The 25,712-nt window shown below is 38.3% G+C and overlaps 1 protein-coding gene across 1 annotated transcript in view; it reads left to right on the forward strand.

Annotated features, from left to right (window-relative positions):
• Window positions 1-25,712, forward strand: part of LOC139735421 (uncharacterized) — a 139,467-nt gene that overhangs the window by 46,723 nt on the left and 67,032 nt on the right. The window contains exons 4-6 of the mRNA XM_071646174.1: window positions 3,634-3,688; window positions 9,014-9,038; window positions 9,701-9,763. Of these exons, the coding sequence (XP_071502275.1) occupies window positions 3,634-3,688; window positions 9,014-9,038; window positions 9,701-9,763 (143 nt within the window). The remainder of the gene's footprint in view (window positions 1-3,633; window positions 3,689-9,013; window positions 9,039-9,700; window positions 9,764-25,712) is intronic.

Below are 25,712 nucleotides of genomic sequence, written 5' to 3' on the forward strand. Positions count from 1 at the left end.
GTGTATTAACAGATGGCATACTATTTTGTTTGTGGGTTTTTTTTTTTTAAAGGAGAGATCTCAGGAATTACTGAAATATTCATCTATAGGTCATTTTAAGTTTTGCACCTGTAAGTAGAATGTCTCACTCTTTGTCCAATGGCTTTATATACGTAGAGGTACTGAAGTATATCAGAGAATATCAAAAGGAAATGGATCCAAGCTTTATAAGAAGCTATGTGACTGATACGGGTGAAGTCCTCCACATCATTTGGAAGTTAGACCTGCTTTTTAGAATTCAAGAAAAAAAAAAGGGTTGTATTTGTATGGTAGATGTTCACAGAACACATTGAACTTGCGTAATAGAGTGATACCATGATTCTTCCATGAGGGATCTCTGAGCAGAGTTTTAGTAGGAACCTTTCCTACCCTTCCCCCTGCATATGTTTGATTTGATGTGAAAAAAAGTTAAAATTTACCTGGAAAATTAACAAACACGCCCAGTAATATTTCATGTTAAAATGTAGGATGCAAAATGTAGGATGTTCTTTCTATTTCTTTTTTTTAATAGATTTCTTACACTTCGTAAATGAGAAGCATATATTACCATTCTGAGACCTTCATATGTGTGCCAGACAATCTGTTATAATTAATGTGTGTGGGGAGTTGGGGATAATGGATAAGGGGGTGGGGGTGGACACAAGATCCTGTCCGTATGAAGAGCATTCCAATCTCTGTCCTCTGTTGTCTCCTTATCCTCGCTCATTCCAAGAAAGCCCACCCCTGCATCCGCCACAAATCCTGTGTCACTAAAACCTCCTGCTGCTAAGTATGTTGAATGAGCGTACATTTTTATGTGTTGGAAAAGGTGTCAAATGCCTAACAGAACTTGAATACTTCTTTGCATGAAAGTTGATGGAGACTCCAACCCACAGGAGAACATTTATTCATTTTTGTCCCCGCCGAACGAGTTCGAGCAGGGGACTATGAAACGGGCTCCGTACGTGTGTGTGTCTGTGCGTCCGTCCGTGCGTCCGTCCGTCCGTCCGTGTGTGCGTCCGTGTGTGATCAAAATGTTCAATTTGCTACTTCTCTGTCATTTATGAGCCAATTTTGATTCTGTTTGCTTTGTATGATAGCACTACATGGGAGCTTTGAAACTTCTACACAGAATTTCAGTCGTGACCTTTGACCTTGACCTTTGACCTATATTGTACATTTTGCCACAAAATGCTACTCCTTCGCCATTTCTAACCCGATTTCGATTCCGTTTGCTTTATGTGATGGCACTAGGTGAGGGCTTCAAAACTTCTACACAGAATTTTGACCTTTGACTTCTTTGACCTTTGACCTTGATTGTTGACTTATATTGCACATTTTGCTACAAAATGCTACTTCCGGCGGGGACATATATTATGCACCGCGGAATTTCTACTTTTCCTTGTTTCTTTCGTGTAAAGGTGGTGATACCAATGCAGCTGGATGACAAAATTGGAGTGATTTCAGTCAAATATCAAGAAAGTTTGATTTTGGCTATCAGCATGGCACCTTATGTGACCTGTAATTGAAACCTTTAACCCGTTGAGGACGAGTCCCATGTATACTCGGGCAAGTGTCTATGGGAAATGCATGTTGTAGCAAAATCAAACCGTCCTCAACGGGTTAAAGAGTTCAAGAGATGTACGCGGAACTGGTGATGATGATGATTTAATTTTTGTTATTCTGTGAAGGAAATTTTGATTACAATTCAATGTTCAATATTTAGATTTCATAGCACAGCATCCTTTGATATTGTTGTGTGTTTCTGTGCCATTAGTTATATGTGTATGTGTGTGTGTGTGTGTTTGTGTACTACATTTAAACAAGTCCGTCTGATAGGTTTTGTGAGTTTGAACGAAGGTCTTGTTTGTATCTCTAGAAATCATTTGCCATGTTTATATGGAGACAAAAACATGTTTTCCTTGTATGAATAACAAGAAGAAAAATATTTATAAGATAACATATATTTCAATGATTGGGGGTCACTATGTAATATTGTCTGTAATTATGTCTTCAGAGAAAAATAACCACCTGAGAAAATTATGAAATTCCTGATTTTTCTTTGGTAAAATTAAAATGAGAGCAATAACACTTGAGTTATTCCATGCATCTGACCTAAACAAATCTCTTGAAACTTTCTTCCGTGTTTTTCTTTCTTGTCTCACTGTTTGGTAATGAATTATTGTTTTTTTTTATCAAAATTGTCATAGAATATGATTATTCCCTCAGAAGATATTTTTATCTTGATACTGAACAGTGTCATATCACACCAGTTTGAGTGAGTCTCAGAGATTAGACTGACTTTGTTCAACATGCACCTTGCATCATGGGATATGAAAAAACCCCACAATTTTACACACCATTTCATACACGCTTTGCGGGGCAATTCATCATAACTATTCGGAAAAAATGTCTGGACAATTTCAGAAATGTTGCACTTTCAGTGGTGTATGGATTGCGATTTGAATCTCACTAAATAGTCATTATGTCATCGTACAAGATTTTATTTTATTATATTTTATATTTGGGTGACAATTCCAGTTGTGAGACAAAAACTTGAGACTAATGTTGGCTGTTTGAACAGGCCTAATGACGACTCTCTCTGTGGTTGCATTTACGTAACGGAGAATACCTCATTGGTTTAATTGTGTGTTGTAGCTGACCTTGCGTCTGCTGAGATAATAAGCGCAGTTAGGAATGGGGAAGACATTTCAGAGCAATACAATGGAATCTATTGACTAATTATCATGATGGCATGAATGCCTGACTAGTATTGTTATGATTTGAGTGTGTGTTCATTTTTGTTTTGATTTGTTGTTGTTTTTAAATGAAGCATTGATATTTATGTGTTTTATCTCAATGTGGAGAAAGCAACCCCAAAACGTGTTTGCATACGGTGCAATTTTAGTAACTCTTTTTTTACATTTTCATTGTGCAAACCATTTTGAAGATGACGGGCAGAAGCCAGATTAATGAGTCATGAAACTGAATGTGGCAACTACTGCTGCAAAAATGTGGCAATACTTTGTTGGTATTGGTATATGGTTACAATATGAGGTTCATGGATTTGAATAATATAATTTCCATTGCAGAAGATTGTTTGTTTGGTCAGAGCACCTACAACATATAAGAGCAAGAGTGTAAAAGTTTTAAGCATTTTCTGCAAATGAGAGCTAGCAATTTTCCTTTTTTTTCCTTTCTTTTTTTAAGGTCACATGAGCCAAATTGTTTCACAAATGAGAGTATGAAAAGAAGGGAAGTTTTTAGTGATAATGATGGAGCTATCGCAGTGTGTTTCAAAATCTTTTTTGTAAAAAGAGGAAATCCACCAAAAAATATTTAAACTACAAAGGAAAGAGAAGAATATTCCTGACGGAACATGAGGGTATGACATCATCAACTGGTTCATTTGCATATTTATTAGGACTGGTCAAGAAATGTTTTCCAAAAAAAAAATTGAAATGTCAAAATGTCATATCTTCCGTATTTCTAATCCAATTTTTTGTCATTTTTGTATCGTTCTGTAGGGAATCTTTTTCTCTTTTTTTTTTTTGAAGCTCATTTATTTTTGGGGTAGATTTCCTCTTTAATTGTTGTCTTCTTTTTTACTTTTAGGAACCTACTGATGGGGAGGAGAGAAGATTGAGAAACCGAGCCAAAGGACCTCCAGGTAGGCCCACCTTAAAGTCACCCTCCGCCCAACGTCATTGTGAGTTTGTACCCATGGAGTAAGATCTTAATGATGTAAAGGTGGGAGATTTATCAAAATTGGACATCAGATGAGAAAATAGAAAATTGTGAAATTTTCAAAGTTTCTCATATCTTTATGAAGAAGAAAGTGTCATCAAATTTATGCATATGAAGTGAGGTACTGGTATCAACATCTTGTGTGTCTTACTTTGATATGTATGTCAATATACATGTAATGGTTTTGTTTTGTTTTGTTTTGGTTTTTTAGGGCATAGGAAGACAATGAGTTGTACTTGGCAATGATGGCGATGAAAGATTTCATAATGTAACCCCTTTTTTTAAGTATAAGCCTTCACATTTTGGTTAAATTTCTTATGGATCTTTAATTTGCTTCAGATAACACTAAATCTTGATTCTTTTATAGCAAGAACTTTGACTTGCATCATGGCCTGCCCCATGAAGAAGAAAGAACAATGATAGACCTATTCAATTTTAAATACTGTATTTTACATTGACCAAAATGGGGGGGGGGGGGGGGACCATGCCCAAACCAAACAGGTCTATATGTCAAGTCATGGGGGGGGGGGGGGCAGGGGTCAATGTGTATTCAACAATTTACCAGCTGTTGCTGAACAAGTAACTGTTCAAACCATTCACGACAATGCAAATGCTAAGTATACTGAACTTTGCCCAGTTTGAGCAAATGCCATCTGGTAATATCATGATGGTTACATAATCTCAGCAAAATATGATGGTTACATTATCTTAGAGCAAAATATGATGGGATATATCCTATGCATTTGTTTTAATAAATCCATATTATTCTGCGATTCTTCATTTGTGTATGTATGTGTGTGTGTGTGTGTGTGTGTGAAAAGAGCAGTATATGGATTCTTCATTTTTCATTGTTGGTGAAGTTACTTAAGCTTTGCTTTCCAGACAACATCTAAACTAAAGGTGTTTTTTTTTTTAATTGCTGAATTATCACCCCCCAAATATAAAAGGAAACACCCCAGGATATTATAATATCTTTAAGTATAACCATTAGGAGAGTTATGAAATGGTGACATAATCACTTTGGCTAATTCACATCATATGATTAGAAAGTGATAATTGTCTCATAGCAAATTGAGCAAAACTTTTATGATTCCATAACCATGACCGTTTGTGTTCAATCATAATGTATCTATTCTGCTTCTGTTTTGTTTTCATATCACTCTTGTCATCAAGTCTACTTGAATAAATCAAACTAGTTGACTATTTTACTACCAGCTTCCCCTGTGTCTCTGCTGGTGAGATTAGTAGGGTAAAAACATGAACTCGATATCTTATTCATTATCACACGTGAGCGCAGACGACTGCACTCGTATCATTCCCAATGTCTGTGAATCTTGAGGGCATATTCTGAATCAACAGTCAAAGTTACATCTATGGGGACATGAAATATGCACATTCATCGTGTGTCTTGCAAATTTTATGTCTGTCGACACATCCAGACACAGTGCACATCGCAGTGTTTGCTCATGAGATGTTAGGTATCGATAGTGCGTGAATTCCCTCCGAATTAATTTTGCGCGCCTTCAGCCCTTCAGGCCAGTGAAGCCACAACCAACTGTTCAGGCACAAAAGGAAATACTGGAAAAAATGCTCCGTAGATGAAAGAAATGATGCGGGGTTAGGGTTGGCGAGGAGGGGGAAGAATCGATGATACATATGTGGTCACACGTTTTCTGGCCAAGGCGAGCATTCAGCGCCCCCCCATCACATCTTGCTTTCCGCTCCCGAACGAAAGACGGCAGAGCAGAAGCATTGTTGCTCCCCCCAGGTCTGCGCAGCGCCGTGCCATGTTGACGCACAGCATGGTTTGCTATTGATCGTGGGGCACGTCAGGATGATTAGCCGTGCGAGCTCTGAGAGAAGAACTTGCGAGCTCGCCTCCTTGGAAATGGTCACAGGAGAACCCCAGTAACAATGCACAAGACTCAAACATGCTGGTGTCAGTCACAGACAATTTTTCTCTGATATTCTTTATTTCTTTGGACAACTCTAACTCTTTAAATGTTCGTTTTAACACATTATTTTAATATTGAGGTGAACTGTAATGCCCAGAGTACAATTAAACAAAGGAAACACTGAAGGTTTTTATGAACAGTCAGACATTGAATAAGGAAGTCTGGAACTGATTTGGGAGTTTTCATGCTGTAGTGAAAAATTGACTTGATCAAATTACATGCATTTTTTATTGTTTCATGAAAATGTAAGATTCCCCATCCCCAGTGTCATTGCAATGAGTCTGTAGAGAGAAAGTTTCCCCTAATGTATGAATGGAATCACTAAATGCAGAAAGTTAAGTGAAATGCGTAGTGAAAATTTAAGTTAAAATCCTACACCGCTTTTGTAAGTTAGGCTGAAAAGAACTGGTCAAGAACTGTTTTGTGAAAACTGACAAAATTTCACGATTCAATAACTGCCTTATCTTTATCGTCTTTGATCTAATATCATTCTATGAGATTTTTTAATCAATTTTTCACCGTTGTGCATATAAAATGTTATTCTTTCTTATCAGACAACTTTTAATTAGCTTGGAATAGCCCCACCCCCCTTTTTTATTTTTTATTAACAATCCATTCCAGTTAAATGGCATGTTTTAAGTTTTGTTAATTCCTTGTGCTGCCCTCTCTAGTTAAGAATTATACAGCGATATTATGCTGTCTCAGAAGTGGAACAATATGAGGAAAATATATCAAGGTGACTTCACAAATATGAAATTCATATTTTGATGAAAATCACACAAACATATCCTGGACCTGTTAGTGAGATGTTATAGATATAATTCTTCATTAGTGGAAAAGTGAGCAAAGAAAATGGGATTCCATCGGGATAATTCTTCATACCTACTGTGGCGGAGCAAGGTCGATCACTCTTTTAATGTTGTAGAAGTGTGATTTTTTTTTTTTTGGGGGGGGGGGTGTGAAATTAAGATAATTGTGAAATGCTTTATCCTCCAAACCTGGATTTAGTTTACGCAAAAAGTAGAAATTAATAGTCTTATTTACAGACTTATATGCTCAATGGAAGACCTCCTTGTGTGCGTACGTGTGTTTGTGCATAGGGTAATCTGTGCAGCATCTCCAGGGTTAAAGAAATACCAAACAAATGTGTGATAAAGGGGCCTGAATTTTGCACTTGGACATGCTAACCTGCTACTTACAGGAATCTTCCAATGAGCACTTACAATGTATCTCAAAGGCAACGAGTAAACAATTTGAGATGGGCCAGTTCTGAAATCAGTCAAGAGGATGCAAAAGTCTTTGTTTTCAAACCACCTTCCTGACAAGATAATGAGTATGGAATGAAAGTATTCTGTGGTTGTATTTTGACGTGAGAAGAAAATTGTGTAACTTGTAGAGCACAGAGTTTAATTTTTTTCCTTTCAACAGAAGAGAATATGACTGAGGAATAAGTGAAAAAGTATAAAATCAATGAGGTAAAGTTCTGGTAAAATGTGACATATTAAGCAGCGGAGTCTTTCACTTGTACAAAAATTTCTTTTAACTCTCAGCGAGGTATGATGTGAGTCTCAGTGTCTGCCTGGTTACAGTCTTCAGTTTGACTTGTGTTACCAAGTTGGGAGTTTCCTTGACATTTTCTCTGAATAATGTGGAGAAGAGATTACGTGAATGCGAGCCTTAGAAAAGTTCCCCGAAGGATTGATACAGGTTGCCAAGAAGAAGAAAAAGAAGAAGAAGAAGTAGAAAAAAAACTTGAATGGAAGATACTTACAAAAGCGGTCGAAGCCAATGTACTAGAGCTGCCCCGCCAACAAATCAGGGAGAAAAATCACAATGGGCAAAAAGGGAGAAAGTTCTATGAAAATCTGCATTATTTCAGCAAGTGGAGAAGAGGAAAGACAGATTTACATTTTGAGTGGAAAGTATCGGATCGTGCGTCTTTTCTCTCTCTGCTGTTGGTAGTGCGTAGTTTTGGTTCTTGCTGAAGTAACTCTCGCCGGCGAAGCTTGCCTGTATTGGGAAAAGAAAAGTGTGCAGAGAATGTACTAAGGAGCAGCTTCGTAGAGGTCTGTGTTATAGTGTTGATGAATAGATATGTGCCGCACATGTTGAAACAGTATGTATTACGTGACAGCGTGAAGTGTGCATGCGGCAGTAAGCAGAGGAGTGACAGAATACATTTTTTTTTTTTTTTTGGACGCAGTCGACGAGTAACGTGAATTTACCGCGCCTTCAGTCACTCACCGTAGAGCAGATTCCTTCCTCCAAGATTTGTTTGCAAAGCTGTGTACGGTTCTGCGTTAAACCTGATACAGACCATGGGATATTCAACCACGTTGCATGAGGGATGATTATGTCTAATTAGTGCTCTGTGGATAGTATCGATGACATTAACGTAAACGGATAGCTGGCTGAGGTAAATAATCTCTGTATTCAGATCCCGATGTTCTGATGAAAGGCAATTCTGCAGCCCTTATGCCTGATATCTATCAAAGAAGAATATGTATATATATATACATAAATATAAATAAAAGAGAAAGATATACCAATATTACTTGGATGTGAATTTTATCATGAGCAGTATCAATAGTGAAACTTTGGGCAAGTTATTTTGTGGATGATGTAAATGATCACTGATAAATTGAGACAAATATGCCAAATTTTGACATTTTCTTGCAAGGGGGTGGACCTGTCAAGATTTTACACTTTGATAGTATGCCATGAGTGTGTGTGTGTGTGTGTGTGTGTGTGTGTGTTTGTGTGTATGTCCGTGGCATCAGATAAAGAGATGGGAGCAAAGACAAGGAAGTGAGTGTCTATTTTTGTAGCTTTTGTTGTCATAAAAATGACCCTTCAATAGATTTTCAGCACAGCTCGTCTCTTTCCTTCTCTCTCTCTCTCTCTCTCTCTCTCTCTCTTCTTTTATTGCACACTGTCACAGGTTTTAATTACGTCACTAGTGGTTGTGTCTTTGAGGAAGTTCCAAAAGAGGGATAGCAAAAAAGAGAGAGAAAAAAAACACAACACTGGCACTGTATACTATTATTTCTTATGGTCAAATGATTGTTATGCAGTGGAGAGTTGTATCTCCCATAGCATCATCAAGCCAAAGTACACTATGTAAAGTAGGAGGTTGCTGTACATACTAGTACTTGATGACCATGGATTTGTAAAGCTTGCTTGCCAGCTCCAAGTGCTATGTTTTGCAAATGTTGGACTAGGATCTGAGTGGCAACTGATCGTGGACCGTTGTTGACTTTACTTTGTGTATTTGTCTTTTCATTCTTTTTCAGTTGAACCCGCACCAGATCCACAAAGGTAAGTAGTTGATTGTTTTGACCATATTCTTCTTGCGTACCATTGGAAAAAAAGAGGAAAGAAAAGTGAGAAAAGAAAAGTGAAACCTGCTGTAACTCTTTGTTTTGTTTCACTATGGCCTTCCTGTTGGACTGAGGCACATTATTGCACCAAAGTTGGTTTGCTAACTTAACGTCTTGGTTAAGTTTGGAAGGATTACTCATAAGTGTCGATGAACAATTTAAGCTTGACAAGTTAAAGCTAAGGGCCTGGGCATATTAGGGTTAAGTGCTGTTTCAGTTGTCTAAGTTGGAAACTTTAATGTCCGTCTGAAATGTCGCCATGAAATTGTTGTATTAACCCACTGAAGACTAGTTTCAGGTGACTATGGGAAACGTATAGCAAAATCAGTTCATCCTTTGGGTTAATGAGGTATTCACCATTTATCCGAGTCCCAATTAAATGTTTGTGACTGTACTTGATACGAAGATGAATTTTTAGCACAGACAATCCTTTGGCACTATGCACATTCCATCTTTGCAGGACTCCAGACCAGGAAATGTCCATACAGTGACTTGACCACCAACGAAAGGGTTGGGGGGGGGGGGATTTTAAGGAAGCTGTCAATCTTTTTAAAGTTCATATCATTTCCCGTTTTCTTCCATCTTCTGTCTGTTCTCCAGTTGCTCAACCCCTGGCTGTGACGGATCGGGACACAGCGGGGGAAAGTACACGAGACGTCGGAGGTAAGATTGTCGGCTTTTTTCTTCTTTCCTTGCTTCTTAAAAAAAAAAAAATGATTGAAGGATCAAAAGAGAGTATGGTGTCTTCAAGTATGCAAGACAAAACCTTTTGACCATTGTCTAAATGAGTGGTATCCAACGATTCTGTCAACTGACATCCATGGATAAAGCACAACTGCGGCAACTCTTCCTTATACTCCTGTTACTCTAGGTACTATAATAACTACTTCTTTACTTCTTTTTTTTTTTAACTGCCAGTTACTACTATTGTTATTACCAGCAGCACAACTGACTTCCCGGACTACCATTACTACCAAGTATTTTCTTCTATTATTCCTGGGGAATATATTATGGCCACTATTAGTACTTCCATAAGTAAACACATTTCATATCTTTTTCGTACTTTTACAAATATCCTACGAGACAAACCTTGTGGATACTCTTCCGCGTTTAATTAAACTTAATGAACTTGAACATGATTGATTGATTGATTGATTGATGCAAAAATTTGCTCCCCTTGATGGAGTACCGTACTCTTCCCCAAATACAAACATGCAAAAACAATGCACACACACACACACACACACACACACATACACACACACACACCAACAATGTATGAAAATTTGTGCATGCAAAGCAATTCTCATGGGCTTTCAAATGTGGACTCGTTATGTACATGTAATAAAGGTTATGGGTCACCTCACAGTTGACCCAGAGGCTATGAATTTCTAAAAGACTGATGGCAGCATAAAATTTGCACCTGAATTGATATATCACAAATATCAAGCTGTCGAAAAATGCATTTTCTCTGATCCATGGGCAACTGGACTTAACAGCAATCAATCAAGCTGCATTTTGTAGTTCAACACTGGGATGCGAGTGTGTGTCAATGCGCCACGGGCAATTTTACATTCTTGCATCAGATTATATGTCGAGGCATTTACATCATCCTAAACATGTTTAGACAATGTTTATGTAACACTATCCTAGTCACACACACACTGTACCTAATGAGATAATTAGCCATTTCTATAGGTCCTTGCAGCAAGGTGTCTAAGTGGCTTGTAATTTTCAGTTAAGACCTGCAGAAAAGTGCTTACCGTATTCGCTGGCAATAAGGCTGCACCATTTTTAACAAAAATAAAGCAGTCAAGTCAGGGTGAGGCCTATACGCCAGCACAAGCAAATTAAAGAGAATTACCTGCCTGGAAAACCGATACACATAATCATGTATGGGACTATGCAATGTGCCGATTGTTGTTGTTATTGTTAGGAAACATGTGGAAACACATAGAAATAAAAAAGTTTCTTAAAGAAAATAACATAGAAAAGTAATGAAGTTTTGATTAGAATAAAATCCCTCTGATTTTTTGTTCAGATTTTTATCACTAATGTCAGGATGCGGCTAATTCGCCGTTGCGGCCTTATGGCCGGCGAATCAGGTATGCTGCAAATACAGTCACATTTTTAAGATTGTCTGTTTTTCCAAAAGATATAGAATATTGTGATGCCTACATTTTATGTATCCCCACAAAGAAGTAACAGGCACTCAGAATTTTTCAAAGCAGTTCATGATTAGGGTTAAACAGTGGTGACATAAACATGCTTTCTTGTGATATTCCCAAGTAGGCTAACGTGTGATTGTCCCATAGTTAACTTGAGCTTAACACAGCTAAAACAAATGCAAACAAAAACAAAATGAATGCTAGAGCATGAGATTGAGAGTAAGTGTGAAGATATTTCTTTCAGTCACCCTGTCATAGCTGGACTGTACCTTTGAGTGGACTGTGAATGGGTTAAATGATGACCGTAGGCACAACAGGTCCTTTGCTGGACGATGAGACGAGAGTTACGGGGCGGGCGTCCCTTCAGATGTCTCAGGTGTCTGCCCGCCGACCGGCAATTAATCCTGTGAGAGTGGACGATGACCAAAGTGGATCTTTAGCTGCCTTCCCTCACTCAAGCAAGGGTCGTGCGAGTGCGGGTCAGCTCCGAGAGCGAAAGAAAGAAAGAGAGAGAGAGATATTTAGAGCGAGAAAAAGAGTCGGAGGGACAGAAGGAGAAGTCAGTGCATATTACGTGGTAGTGAACATTTGCATGGAAGAGGAGGTACCTGGTAGGCTGACATTTGCATGCACGCATGGAAGTGTAGTATCTATTCTTAAAAAGCAAAACATTGTTTGTATACATCTCTGATTAGTGCAGAGTTTGGTTTGAGATTCACCAAGGTTTCAGTAATATCTGGTATTATGATAATTATCTGTGGAGCAGGTTTAAAAACTTTGAAAAATGGTGTTCACTGAAGATGATCCTAGCAGTCATTTGTAGCTCGTCATTCCTGTGTGAAAGCACTCAAAAAAGTGAGAGACTCCAATTTGCCCAATTTCAAAACGAGATCTCCTATAGCCATTTTCTCAATATCTCCACTTTACTAATAATAAAGGAACCAAAATTAGATCAATTCATCTGGACTTACTGTTTTACTTCCGAGAACGGTTTCACGTCCGATCCTGGATGCTTCATCAGCTCGTCTGATTTGATGACTTCGAACAATAACGTCGGTAGTGCGTCTGCGCCGATTAGCAATGACGCCTTCCCGCCATCAAATCAGACGAGCTGATGAAGCGTCCAGGATGGGACGTGAAACCATTCTCGGAAGTAAAACAGTAAGTCCAGTTGAATTGATTTAATTTTGGTTCCTTTATTGATCGTTATCTGGATGAATCACAACTTACACCATTTGACTCCACTTTACTACTTGAGTTTTGATTTCTCCAGCTCTGGCTTTTTGTCTCCTGCTTATCTTGCGTTTACACCATGTTCCCGGTGGCCGCGGCAGTCACGTTTCTGGCCACCGTGGACAAAACGGGATGGATGTGAGACAACGCGGTGCAACGAACGTGGCAGGCCGTGATTGTCGCGGTTGCCATGTCAGATTTTTAAACTGTCAAAAAAATTTGCCACGGCAGTCCCGGTGCTAATGAGAAACCTTGTATGCTGTAATAAAAACAGGGTGGCTGCAACAAAACATGATGGCACGTAATAGGCTGTAAGAAACTTTGAAGTGGTCCGTAGTGCAACACGATAGTAGATATTGATAGTCTAGCCTGACCAGATGCCGTGAGAAAAGCGTCTGATAGCTGTATGCGAGGACTGGAACGAACAAGACTAAAATACGAAGGGGGGAAAACAGGAAGAATGTCTCATCTACCCACTGTGCATTACGTTTCGGGCAAACTGGGCTGCCGTGGCTGCCATGAACATGGTGTAAACGCCGCATTAAGATCTATTTTCTCCCGCATCACATTCAGCCTTTATCATGCCTAACTCTAGCTTTGTCACATATGTTTAAAAAACAGAAAAATAAAGCAAAGATAGCACCAGAGACCACCTTTAACCCTAGAGCTTCCAGGGCTTGTTTATAAGGGCCCTGGATCCTGGCCACACAGGATGTTACACTGCATGGGGTTGGAGGCTCTGAAAAGTCAGCAGGCACATTGTAACAGAGAAAAAGAATGACAGAAAAATCTGCAACATCGGGCCTTTTCCTTTCACATTGCAACAACACATTTCGACATTACTGAACTTGTGGTTTCTCAAAATTCTTCACCTTTTAACTTTCATTATAATGTGCATTATAAGCAATTTATCAGCAGTCTGTATACATCTACATACTGTAAAAGTGGATATTTTCGCGCAATTAATTTTTTGCGCTTGGCCGGGTCAGAAGAGTTTCGCTTGTTTTTAATTCCGCGGAATCAAGACATCACGCACAGGAACGTATGGCACGCAAAAATATTCGCATGCTTTTATTTTCGCAGTAGTTTCTAGTTGCGCGAAATGCGCGAAAATTTCAACACCGCGAAAATTTCCACTTTTACAGTATTCTATGTGCCAAGTAAACAGCAGATTGGCCAGCTAGCTGGAAATGTGTTTGGTAAACTTGGCATGAAATTAGGACAATCAAACCCAATGGCACCATTTTTACAATGATATTTTGGGTACCTATTGATACAGCTGCTAAGCTACCTTATTCATGGATCATTGGTCTATATAGTAACAGGCTTTCCCCCAAATTATGATTTTTTTTTTCATTGTGAATGGCAGATTATTGAAGCTTCGTTTAATTGGCAATCTCCTTAGACAGCTGTGGACGTGTTCCCCTCCTTTGCGGAAAACTGTTACCGCAGTGATAGAGTTGTATATTCTTCTAGTTTATTATGAATATGAATCTCGTGAAACAATGCATTGTATAAAGTACCAGAAGAGTTACCATAAATACATGAATTTACCTATCCCCTTTTCCCACCCCACCCCCCCCCCAAAAAAAAAAAAAAAGAAAAGAAAGAGAGAGTGAGAGACCCAAACACCAAAATATATTAATAAACAAGTTATGGTTGCTGGCATAGCCACAGTTTGGTCATGTTTAAAAATAATAATAATAATAGAAAAATAAACCTTTAATGTCATTTATGACCCAATTGCACCAAGATTTGCCTGAGTGCATTCATGTCAGAGTTGTCTACTGTAAAACGAGGAATGTTCGCGTGCATTTTAATTTCACGAATTTCGCGAGCGCCAAGATTCGCGAAATTAAAATGCACGCGAAAATTCTTGTCTACACTATATGCATTGAATGCCAGTGGCATTTCGCGAAAATTTCATGCCGCAAAAAATGCCGTCGGCTCCAACTCGCGAAAAATTCATGCCGCGAATATATCATGTTTTACAGTATGTTTCTAGTTTTGAAATGAATACATACAAGGTAAACTGACACATATCCAAGATATGTGTTTGTGTTTGCTCATAGTGGTAATGTGAGTGATGTTTTGGAAACTGAAACCGATTGTATTTCCTACTCAGTCTTGTATGACCTCATCTCGTGTAGTTTTGTTGCAAGAGCTGGTCTTGTCATTTGAAACTGGCGCAGCACTCCAGGTGTACAGTTTTAAAGGTATACTTCCACACCTGACGTTTCTTTTTACCTTCCGCACATTCCTTGTTGAGCAGCAACTTGACTTGTAAAACTTTAGACTCCTTCGGATGAGATAACTCCAACTTCACTTTTTAAGGTGTTTAATGCCCTCCAGATATTTAAGCTGGTGCAGTCACTTGGTGTCCACATTGCATCGTACTTCAGGTCAGATGGCAGCTTTGCTGTTATAAAAAGTCTAACAAAATGAGGAAGTGCCAAAACACGCACATCAAGACAGGACAAATTATCTGGGCTGAGAACCAGAATGTTGTTAAGGACATTGTTACAAACATTGGTAAGCACCACTGACCTTTTAGTATGCCACTCTTAAGTCTTTTGTGCCACATTTGCATGCCTGACTCAGTCAACAGCATGCCAAATTCACATATTCTGCCGAACGCATAAACCTGCCCAAACCAATCACTAAATCGCCAAATGCCACAGTACAGTGAAAGCGTTTGTCGCAATTCCATTCCTGTCGCTTGATGATGTTTTCTAGAGATATTAAATCTGCCCTGAATTCAGGGAAAAGAGTGACCTTGCATTTGACTATCTGGACTGGAGGCCGGAGACAAAGCGAAAGATAAGAAAAGCACACAGCCCGAACTCTGCATCATCGACAGTCAATATGATTGTACCACACATCAGCAAAGCATCATGGGAATGCCAATTGGAAATGAGGTTTGAGTGCCAAAAGACCACTGATGCTTAGCAACATCCTTGGACTTAATAACATTCTAGTTCTCAATCTAGAAAAGAAACCAACTCATCCTGGAGTCAAATCCAGCTCCCTTGGTTAACCTATTGCAGCATGGTTTCTGTGGTATCAATCAAGTTACATTCTTTCCTAGCTGACAAAAGTACTTCTGTCAGCTAGGAAAGAATGTAGGGCAGATTTTAATATCTCTAGGAAACATCATCATTTATGATGGATGTCACCAGTGGTCATTCCATGTGCATGAAATAGACGTGACAAGACATGCGCAGCTCCAATTTCCCTTCCACTACTGTCTCATTTTTTCACAAGTTTGTGATTGGGACTGTCCCTGTATTGCCTAGAATGTGCTCTGGCAGAAGCCACACGCTTATTTGCCTTCCGTCTTGATATGAAACTGGAGAAGTTTTGATTTTGTAATTCAAATTACGGATCCCGGCAGATACTGTCCCCGATGAAGAAACCGCACGATGATTGCTTCTAGTCATTTCAAAATTCTGTGGCAGCAAGTATTGCTGTGTGTAACGAGTGTTTTTTTTTTCTTTCTTTTTCTTTCTTTTAGAATTGTGGTAAATGTCCTCAATATGTTGATATAATGACGTCTGCTAGGCAAAGCCATAAAATACTTAGTCTTAATGTGATATCATCTTATGATAATACATCAATATGTATATTCTGGGTAGTATGATTACAGCATACAATATGTAGTTAATATATGTATTGCATTTTTGTGGTTGTGTGGATCACACGCAACTAGAAAAGGACAGTGTTCTACAAAAGGAGCAGTTATGAAGTGGTGCTCTACAAGTTTTGAAACTGATTGTAAAGATAGCGGTATGAAAATATATGTATTTTAGCATGTCTGTACAAAATGCCGACATACAAAAATGTTTTCTGTTCTTTGTTTAAACCTGCCAGATGTAAGAACAGTCAAGTCTATGATGCATGATACAATAAAGAGGTCATAGAATGTCGTTCATGAACATGTCGAAATGATGTGTCATTCATTATGCATACACTGAGTATTTCACATCATAGATCAGTATTGTTTTTAACCATTATAGATGTTTATATTCAGGTGATTGTTTTCCCCTATGTCTAGTCCGAGTGTATTTTTGCCATGTTATGTGTATTAAGTGCTTGGAAATGTGACGGTAGAGAATATAGCAGTCAGATGGTCATTGGCCCTCAGGAACTGGTGCAGCTCTAACGCTCCCTTTGTCCATCAATAGACAATACGTCTTGTGTCGATGAGAAAGCAGTGCACATTCCCCATACATTAACAACGTCTTCTACCCCCGCTAACACTCGAGACTGTCGCCCGATCGAAGTCTCCGTCTGCACTCTTCCGCGAGCGTTGGCTTCTTTCCAGACTACCGTCTCTCTTTCTCCTCTCTCATCATTTACTGAGTTACGTTCCCATAAAGGCAGAAGTCTGGGAGGAGACTACGTCCTGTTGTATTTTGTTGTTTCTGTGGAAGGCAGGTTAGGCATGATAATGTACTATTGGTGGAATAGTCTTTACTCAAGGCTTGTTGATGAATTTTTATAACAAATACCACACTGTCACAAGATAAAGGAGAGGACAGCCTGAATGTCAGGCTAGTCGAGGAAGAATAAAGACGCGCTAGCAAAGCAGGTGGTGTTTGCACTCTGGTTCCCAGACTGCAGTATATCTCTGTTACATTTCATGCTGCACTAACATCAGCATACCCGTATTGAGCACACACATTTTTTTTCTTTCTCTTGTCCCCCCCCCCCCCCCCCCCCCCCCCCCCCCCCCCCCCGACCACATGTGTTGTGATGAAGCATTCGTGAGATGAGAATCTTCACTTGATCCCCTCTGGACCTTTAAGCCAGTGATCCGTGCAGACTGCTTATCGACTTACCAAATTATCAATTCGTAAAAGCTTGTTACTGTTCATGGCTGGCCTTACGCGGTGTATGCCAGGTCGCAAAGTCAAAGAGGCATTGTCTATCGCAAGCGGCAGCTCGGGGCAGCATCGTGTCGCTGTTGTGCAGATCTGCGTGACGGTATTGCTATTGCTGTATTTGAAGTCAGGAGAAGTGCAGAGTTTTTGTTGCAGTCTAGCAAAGATTTTTTTCACCCAACTCTTTTTTCACCCAACTCTTTTTTCACCCAACTCAAGGAGTACACGAATGCAGAATGATTTTGGTTTTATCAGTGCCCGCAAATTGTGTCGATACTTCTGCTTTGACGCAGGTGTTTCCTTGGTTGTATCAATTTTTCCTTTATCCAACTGATTCTTTCAGTATTTCCTAAACTTAGAATGAAACTGAAGCTACCATGAATCATTATTCTTTTTTTTTTTTAATCAGCCATTTATCTGCAAGAGTAATTACAATAATTATGATATTATTAGTGTTGACATGTATATGTTATTTCAAACATGCTGCTTTTTCACATACTCGTGATTATTATGAGATTCACTTTGTATGTAATGCCATAGTCAGAGACAGAATCAGAGAGCATACCTGTGTTTCTCAGTTGGTAAGAATTGTGTGGTTTTAAAATGAAATACCATAATCAGAGACAGAATCAGAGAGAATACCTTTAATTCGCATTTGTTAAGAATTGTGTGGTTTTGAAATGGAATATATACCAGGGAGGTACTAGGTGAAGCTAGGCTAGAACCTCCTTGATTGGAATATTATGCTCTATTGTGATGCCCTATACGTTCTACCAATTATGTACTGCACAGTAGATGGTGAATTCACAAAAAGGACAAATTCACCATTACAGAATCTGACTCAAAGTAAGAAATGAAAGTCTAGATACAGTACGTACAGAAAGCTTACACTTAATTCGTGGAATAGAGCATCGTGCAGTAAAGTGAAAGCTTTAATAGTCGGATCAGCAAGAATGCTAGAAAGAGAGAAGAAGAAAAAGGAAAAAATGCTGTGACATTTACGTGTTTGTAGTGTATGGATGGGAAATGAATTCATGGAATTAAGAGGCTCTTTAAAGCAAAACAGTTTGGTTCTAAGGTTAAATGCGCATTTTGTACAAGGAAGGCAAGGCAGAAAAAAAAAACCAGTGATATTGAGAAAGAGAGAGAGAGAGAGAGAGAGAGAAAGGGAGAAGGAAGGCCTTTCACGAATGCTGTAATATATTCGTGCAAGGCTCTCCGTTGGCACGGCGAGGTTGTTTAATAACCAACCTTGGGCTGGTGGGCCGTGTTCGTTAGAAATGCATTGTGAAATCCAGCAGGTCAACAAGGCAAAATTAGGAAGACACAGGCGGGGAATATTGTGCATTTAATTAAGATTTAAAATCCAATATAAGCGCCTTTTTTTCTCTCTCTATCTCGCTCTTCTTTTTTTTTTTTTGGCCTCTCGCTACTGCTGCTGCTGCATTTTTTTTTGCATCTGCGTCTTTTGATCCTTCTGCACCTATTAAGGGAGCCCGGCAATTAATCAGATTAAGGGGAGAGTCAGTCTATGATGTAAATGAGATTGATGCAAAGAAAGACATTAAAGCTTTTTATCTAGAGGTCAATAGGACCCAAGCATTCCTTTTTCAGGCCTCAGAGTCCAAAATTTAGCATGGTTGAGGAATCTGATGCTGGTAGTCATTATTTTTTTTTCAACGTCGGTTTTCTTCATCCAAAATTATAAGAGAAGATATGATTCCCATTTTGAGCAGTGCTTTGTTTTTGTTGTTTTTGTTGTTGTTGTTGCTGCTGTTGCTGCTGTTCGGGAGGGGTAATTTGTGAACTGTGTTTCAAAAATTTAGCTGGGTATTACCATGGCATGTCCGATACAATGTTTTGAAAATCACACTGCCTGAATGGATTTAGGAAAAGGAATTAAAGTAATTGCATATATGTGAAAGCTATAGGCATATAGTCCTTGAATAAGGAGAGTTTCACAATATAATATGAAATGAACAAAGTCAGAGGATTGCAAGTAAAATACCTTGTGAAAAATTAAAGGGGTGAAAAGCATTATAAAAGAAAAAAGAATACAAAGAGAAGTATCAGGCAGGGCTAATCAATTCTGTCAAGATTTCCCTGAAGCATTCAAAATTATATTTGTTTCTATTTTTTTTTCTTTTTGTAAAGTTATGTCGAGAAATTTTGAAGTCAGTTATCTATAATGGGTAATGTGTAATTTGTTGTGCATTTAACCCGCGGGCAATGCAGCCAATTTGAGCTATTTAATCAACATGCCTGGAGCATGCATTAATATTGAAGACTTTCTGTTTTCACTTTGAATAAAGAGTGCTATTAGCCCATGATGTAATTTGATATCACACCATCTATCTTTGGTGGTGGTTTGGGGAATTTATTAATGGTATATAGACTTGTTTTTTATTCCTTTTTTCTTTGTTTTTACTACGCAATTCTTTTTTTACCTTCGTCTTTTCCATTATGAGATACAGTAAACATTGGGTCAAGTCTATATGATGATTGCAAAATATATAGCCAAAGAAAGGAAAGAGACATTGCCTTGAAAATGATTGAATAAAAAAACAACAAATCAGTACCTGTAAAGCAATAGAACTGCAATTTGTTGAATGTTTCCATAGTAACTATAGTTACTATAACTATAGTAACTATAGTTTCCATAATTACTATAGTAACTGTCCAGCGAATCATGCAAAAACTATGACTGCCTTCTCATGCATACCAGAGTAGATGCATTATTAAATTTCAATTCTGGCCTGCTCAGACCAAATTTCCCAATCTAAACTAATTGCCATAGTATATGTTATTATATATGAGTATTCTTTGTGTGTGTGTGTGTGTGTGTGTGTGTGTGTGTGTGTTTATGATAAGTATTATGTGTATAATAGATATTAACTTGTGCACACTGTCAGATAATATAAACTTCTGTAGGCATTCCTTGTCAATGACTACAATACAATGAAAAGAAAATGTATGTCATTGATAATTAATACAAATTAGTTCACAAAATTATTATGCCTCTGCATCATTATATTTTTTCCAATTGTTTTTATTTCATTTTGTTTGAAGGATGGATGGGGATGGCAAGGGATAAGGGTGATGCTGTAGGTTTTGTGTATTGTACCATGGACACTACCTCCAATGCACCTGTTAACATATGTGTCAGTTTCTTGATGCTAAAAGAGACAGGGTTTCGTTTTTGTAGGGTTTTTGTCTCTCGTGTGTTTGTTTGAGTGTATGTTAGTGGTGTTTTCTTCCCTGTAAACGGGGATTTGAAAGGGCAGGCCAAATTTGTGGTGAAATTCTCTCCCCGTACACGGTTTCCATGTTTGCGGTGCCCGCACCCCGACGAGCAAAATTCAATTTGAGCTCTGGTCGTGTACAAATAGCTACCCTGCGGTTCGTGGCCCAGGGGTTTAAAAAGAAAGAAACAAATATATATTGCAGGTGGCTGTTATGGAGTAATTGATGAGTAATTACAATTCTGAAGGAATTCCAGAAAAATGACGTACAGCTTCTCACGATGTAAAGGAAACTTCACAGCCCAGCCATCATATTGTTATTGCATATAGATGTGCTGTCAAAAACCACATTCCTTAGATAGTATTTCTTGATCTTGAATTATGTAATAACTTTGTGGTCAGTTACTGTTACTTCAAGGGATACCATTTACATGTAGATGTATCGTGCTGCAGAACAAAATTTAATTAAAAATGTCAGCAAATTCTTAATTTCTTACCTTGGTTGGCGAGCCAACCACAGGAATATTGTATAAGTTGCTTAATTTTTTTCATGTTTGTTTTTCCTTATAATTTACACAGTGAACAGAATGAAATGTGTTTGTTTGGACATACGTGTTAATGCCATAAATCTTCAGTGAACAGAATGAAATGTGTTTGCTTGGACATACGTGTTAATGCCATAAATCTTCAAAGCAACCCAGAAACCAACACCCCAAACCAAACAAAAGTTGATATAAAAAAACCACAAAAAAAGACATAAATATTATGACCTTTTTGAGGATGTTTAGAGGACTTTAAGGAAGTTAAAAGTTTGTGTTGAATAATCCATGTACAGGGAAATGAATGGAGAGTTTTCTTTGGCAGAATGGGTCATGCCAGATATATTGATCTACCTATTGATCCATTGATGCATCCATTTAGCCATCTATCAATCTAACTGTCTATCCATCTATTTACTGCTGACATTTTTGTGGTGTTAAATTATTATTTTTTTTTGTCAATTCCTACATCCAGAAACTAGCATAAGAATAAAAGCATGGTGACATTTTTGCTTGCCGAATATTCCAGTAGTTAATGTCTTGATTCTGTGGAACTAGAAATCAGCAAAACTCATCTTACCCAGCCGAGCCGGAAAAATTACTCATGTGAAAACATGCACTTTTACAGTATTTATCCATCTATCTATCTATCTGTCTGTCCATCTAATTATCCATCTATATATCTGTCTATCTAGTCATCTATCTCCATTATATATCTACATGTATAACTCTTGTCTATCTCCATGTATCCATCTATATATCTGTCCTATCCAATTTTCTCCATCTATTTATCTATTTATCTCTGTCTGTTTATCTATCTATCCATCTATTCATCTATCCATCTCTCTGTCTGTATATTTGTCTATCCACCTATCTATCCATCTATGTATCTCTTTTCATCTATCTACCCATCCATCCATCCATCCATCTATCTACTTACCTATCAGACTTTCTACAAAGTATACACAGTATATGCTCATTTTCATGGGGATGTGCATGAATCTCTTAATATCTACATTAGATAGCAAAGCCATAGGCAGTGAGTTGTAAGTAAGTGTTACATTTGATATTTCAGACAGCCAGACTTCTACAAGATTATTGCAATGAATAAAAGGTTGAGTGACCTAGTTATTCAGTCAAGCAGATGCCTCTGTTAAATTCCCCTAAGTAGTCCATCTCATTAATGTAAATCAGTGATCATTTCATTATAGAAATTAGCTTATGAATATTGAATGTATGACTGCATGCATTCTGTCGATGCTCGTTTTTTTAAACATATATTTTTAAACTTTTTAATCCAACCACTCTAGTATGTGTGTGTATGGGGTGGGGGGGGGGGGGGGGTGGGATTGTTTGGACAAGTGATATATGTGCAAAATGCCTTCTGCGGGGGGAAACCAGAGCCTACTCTTGTTTGTGTGAACAAGTGGGTCCTCGTCACACCAAGGAACATTCTTTGTGTCTTGTGCAGTCACATCCCAGTGGCTAGCACATAGGAAATGTCAAACATGGAGTATACTTGAAGCATGTGGAAAGGTGCATGTGGAAAGTATGCACCTTTAAAGAGGGTCCATAGGTGATGACTCCTCCCTTCTGTTAACTATAGTAAAAAATGAGACAAATTTTGCATGGACTTAAAAAGTTTAAAAGTTTAATCCCCCCCCCCCCAAAAAAAAAAAGGAGGGGAAAAAAGGAAGAGTCTTACAAGAGAATATGTTTGAATCCTACAGGCATGTGGGATGAATTGAAGTTGTCCAATTAATTTTCTTCAATGCGGTTTATGCTGGATTGTATAGTTTTGCTGCAGTGCCCGGTATGTGAGTTGCAGTACGCGGCGTGTGTCTAATCAGCCACCACTCTCCTTGTTTGAGGCTCCGTCCATCATCGGCAGATGGTGTTTAAGTTAGTGCCCAAAATTGTTTACGTGGGCGGCGCCAGAACTTGGTGTTAACCAGAGGGTTGTCTTCCTTCTCTATCTCTCTCTCTCACTCTTTTTCCAATGTATATCTCTCATGAACTCATGAACACTAACATGCACACATGCACACATACACCTTCTTTTTTTTTGTCAGTGGTATTTATTCAATTCCATTCAAATAATACGTGAGGCAGTAATGTAGATTATTATTGCTGTATGAAGTTACAAAATTACTGAATTTTGATTGTGTGTTGATCATTTCAGAATTCAACTATGTACCAGTCAATGTGACATGGGTGTGGTTTTTTCCACACTATAAAGGTTCATCCCTGTAGCCAACTTTCAGTGTAGTCAATATGTATCTCTGAATGAGAAAAGTTTGTGTTGGTTTCTACTGTCATGCATATCTTGATTTTTATTAACTTGATTTCTTTTTCTCTTGATTAGCCTCTGTCTGCACTTTGCCTGAGAGTTGCCTTTAATTCAGCCTCTACCACTATTTTCTCATTTCCATGGCCTTACAATTAACACTTCTGCTTGGCTTTCTTAGGGATTTTCCAGCATTCACAAACTGGCCGTCAGCAATTTCTCATTGTATTGTGCTTCCCGATAGCCTGTATTTTACTTTTTATTGTTCAGCATTTTTTCCTCTTCTCCTTTTAATGTTCAGTTTTTGCAATTTTTCACTTCCATGTAAAAACTTCAGTGATTCCAATCCTCGATCAATCTTTTCCATTTAATTCTCTGCTCACGCACAGTGACTCAACTATTATACTGCCTGAGGAATATATTATTGTCTGTTGTGCTTTCGTTTTGTGTCTGCCTCCTGCTAACACTTCAATGAATGAGGGAGAAAAAAATAAGACTTAAAGAATGGGCAAAGGGGAGTTCAGAAAAAAAGGAAGAAGGAAATCCAATCAACAAGATTGCAAGTAAGATTTTTTTTTCCCTGCCTTGTTTCTTGTTTCATTCCTTGTCATGAAATCTATAGTGGAATAAGAGCGGGACATTACTGAATCGTCTTGATTAATTAAAGTCACTGGGTGAAGATGAGAAGCAGACCAGGTGACAGTGTCCGGATGGAATTTTTGTGAATTATTTCCTCGCTGGATCTTCTCAGGCTAGAGAGTGTGGGTAATTGAGGTGGGGTAATGATGATGTAATCATCGCAATCCCTCCCCCCCCCCCCCCTGCTCCTGTCCTACTCTACCCCATCCCAGCAAAATTAGGGAGTGCCACAACAGCCATTAACGAACACTTCTTTTTTGAGCAGTCACTCAAATTAGCAAATGTGATGCTACATTATCATAATCGAAAGAGATAGAAATTGTTTTTGACAAGTATGTTTAAAGGCTTTGATAAGTCCAGTTGTTATTCTCAACAGGGTAACTTTTTTATTCCTTCCTTTTATACCAGAAAATACGAAACACATAAATCAGTCCAAAAAGTGGTATGCTTTAAGTGCGATATTTTCCGAGTTTGTGATTTTTTACTTTATAGGGAATAAACTCGCATTTACCCAAAAAAAAAAGCGCTTATGAGCTTCTTGACTGGACCAAGGCCCATTGGTGTTGTACTTTGCATAATCACATGTAAAAAAAAAAATCCTTGTACCATTTGATGGATGGTTGTAGTGCAACATGTCCATGAGGAATTACCTCTACTAATGGCATATAAGTTTTTGAGAGAAGTCGGGAACCATATTGATTCCCATGAAGTTAAACTCAAAATTGAGACAATAACTGTTGATATTAGGGGAATAAAACTGTGATGATACATGATTTAAAATTATACTTCCCTCAACTACCCTTTTCCTCCATACAAAAACATGTTTCTCCTGTGAACAAATGATCGCATACATCCAAGGAAAGAAAATATGAATTGTGGCAGTTTACCTCTTGATATTTTCATATAGTTTCTTCACATATATTTCCCAAATAAAGAAGGTTTTGCAAAGACCTAACTTTGCCAAATCGGATTTAAAATACGCCACATTACAGGAAACTTTATGGACATCAGGAACGTGGGATAGACATGGCATTATTAATCTCATCAGTGCTCTGAGAACAATTTGATCCCGGTTGCTCATAGAAGCAACATTAGATATAATACTTGCAATATGCAGTCCCAGATAGGCATAGATTCCATGGTAGACATTGCACACCTGTGGCATGATTTTCAGCAAATTGTTTGGGTTTTTTTTATCGAAAATTTTTGTTTTGTATTTTGCTAATTTTTTTCTCAAACATATATGAGACTTTACATTTATTTACAATCATGCAGAAAAACTGAGTTGTCTAGGAAAGCTGCACAATGCCAACTTTGTACTTGAGCTCACTCTCAAATATTGATTGTACGATATCTGCCTTGTAAGGGCGGTATTGGAGGTATCAAGATTAAAGTGATGATGTAGCGGCCAATCTAATCTGACTCTCACTGGACTCGTTAGTTGCCCCTCGGCTGTCTCCATCCCCTCATTACGACTTGATGACTTTCAAGGAGTCATTGGAATGCAAATGACCAAACAATGCACAATCCATGGATGTTCCATCGGATCTACAATCAGTCCACTTTGTAGACTTGTCACCGACTGAAATGAGAACAGTCAACTGCTGTGCAGGAACAAGCG

The sequence above is a fragment of the Diadema antillarum genome, unplaced genomic scaffold (genome assembly GCF_040938485.1).
Source record: "Diadema antillarum isolate AM-2024a unplaced genomic scaffold, OU_Dant_1.0 seq00000577_RagTag, whole genome shotgun sequence".
Classification (NCBI taxonomy): Eukaryota; Metazoa; Echinodermata; class Echinoidea; order Diadematoida; family Diadematidae; genus Diadema; species Diadema antillarum.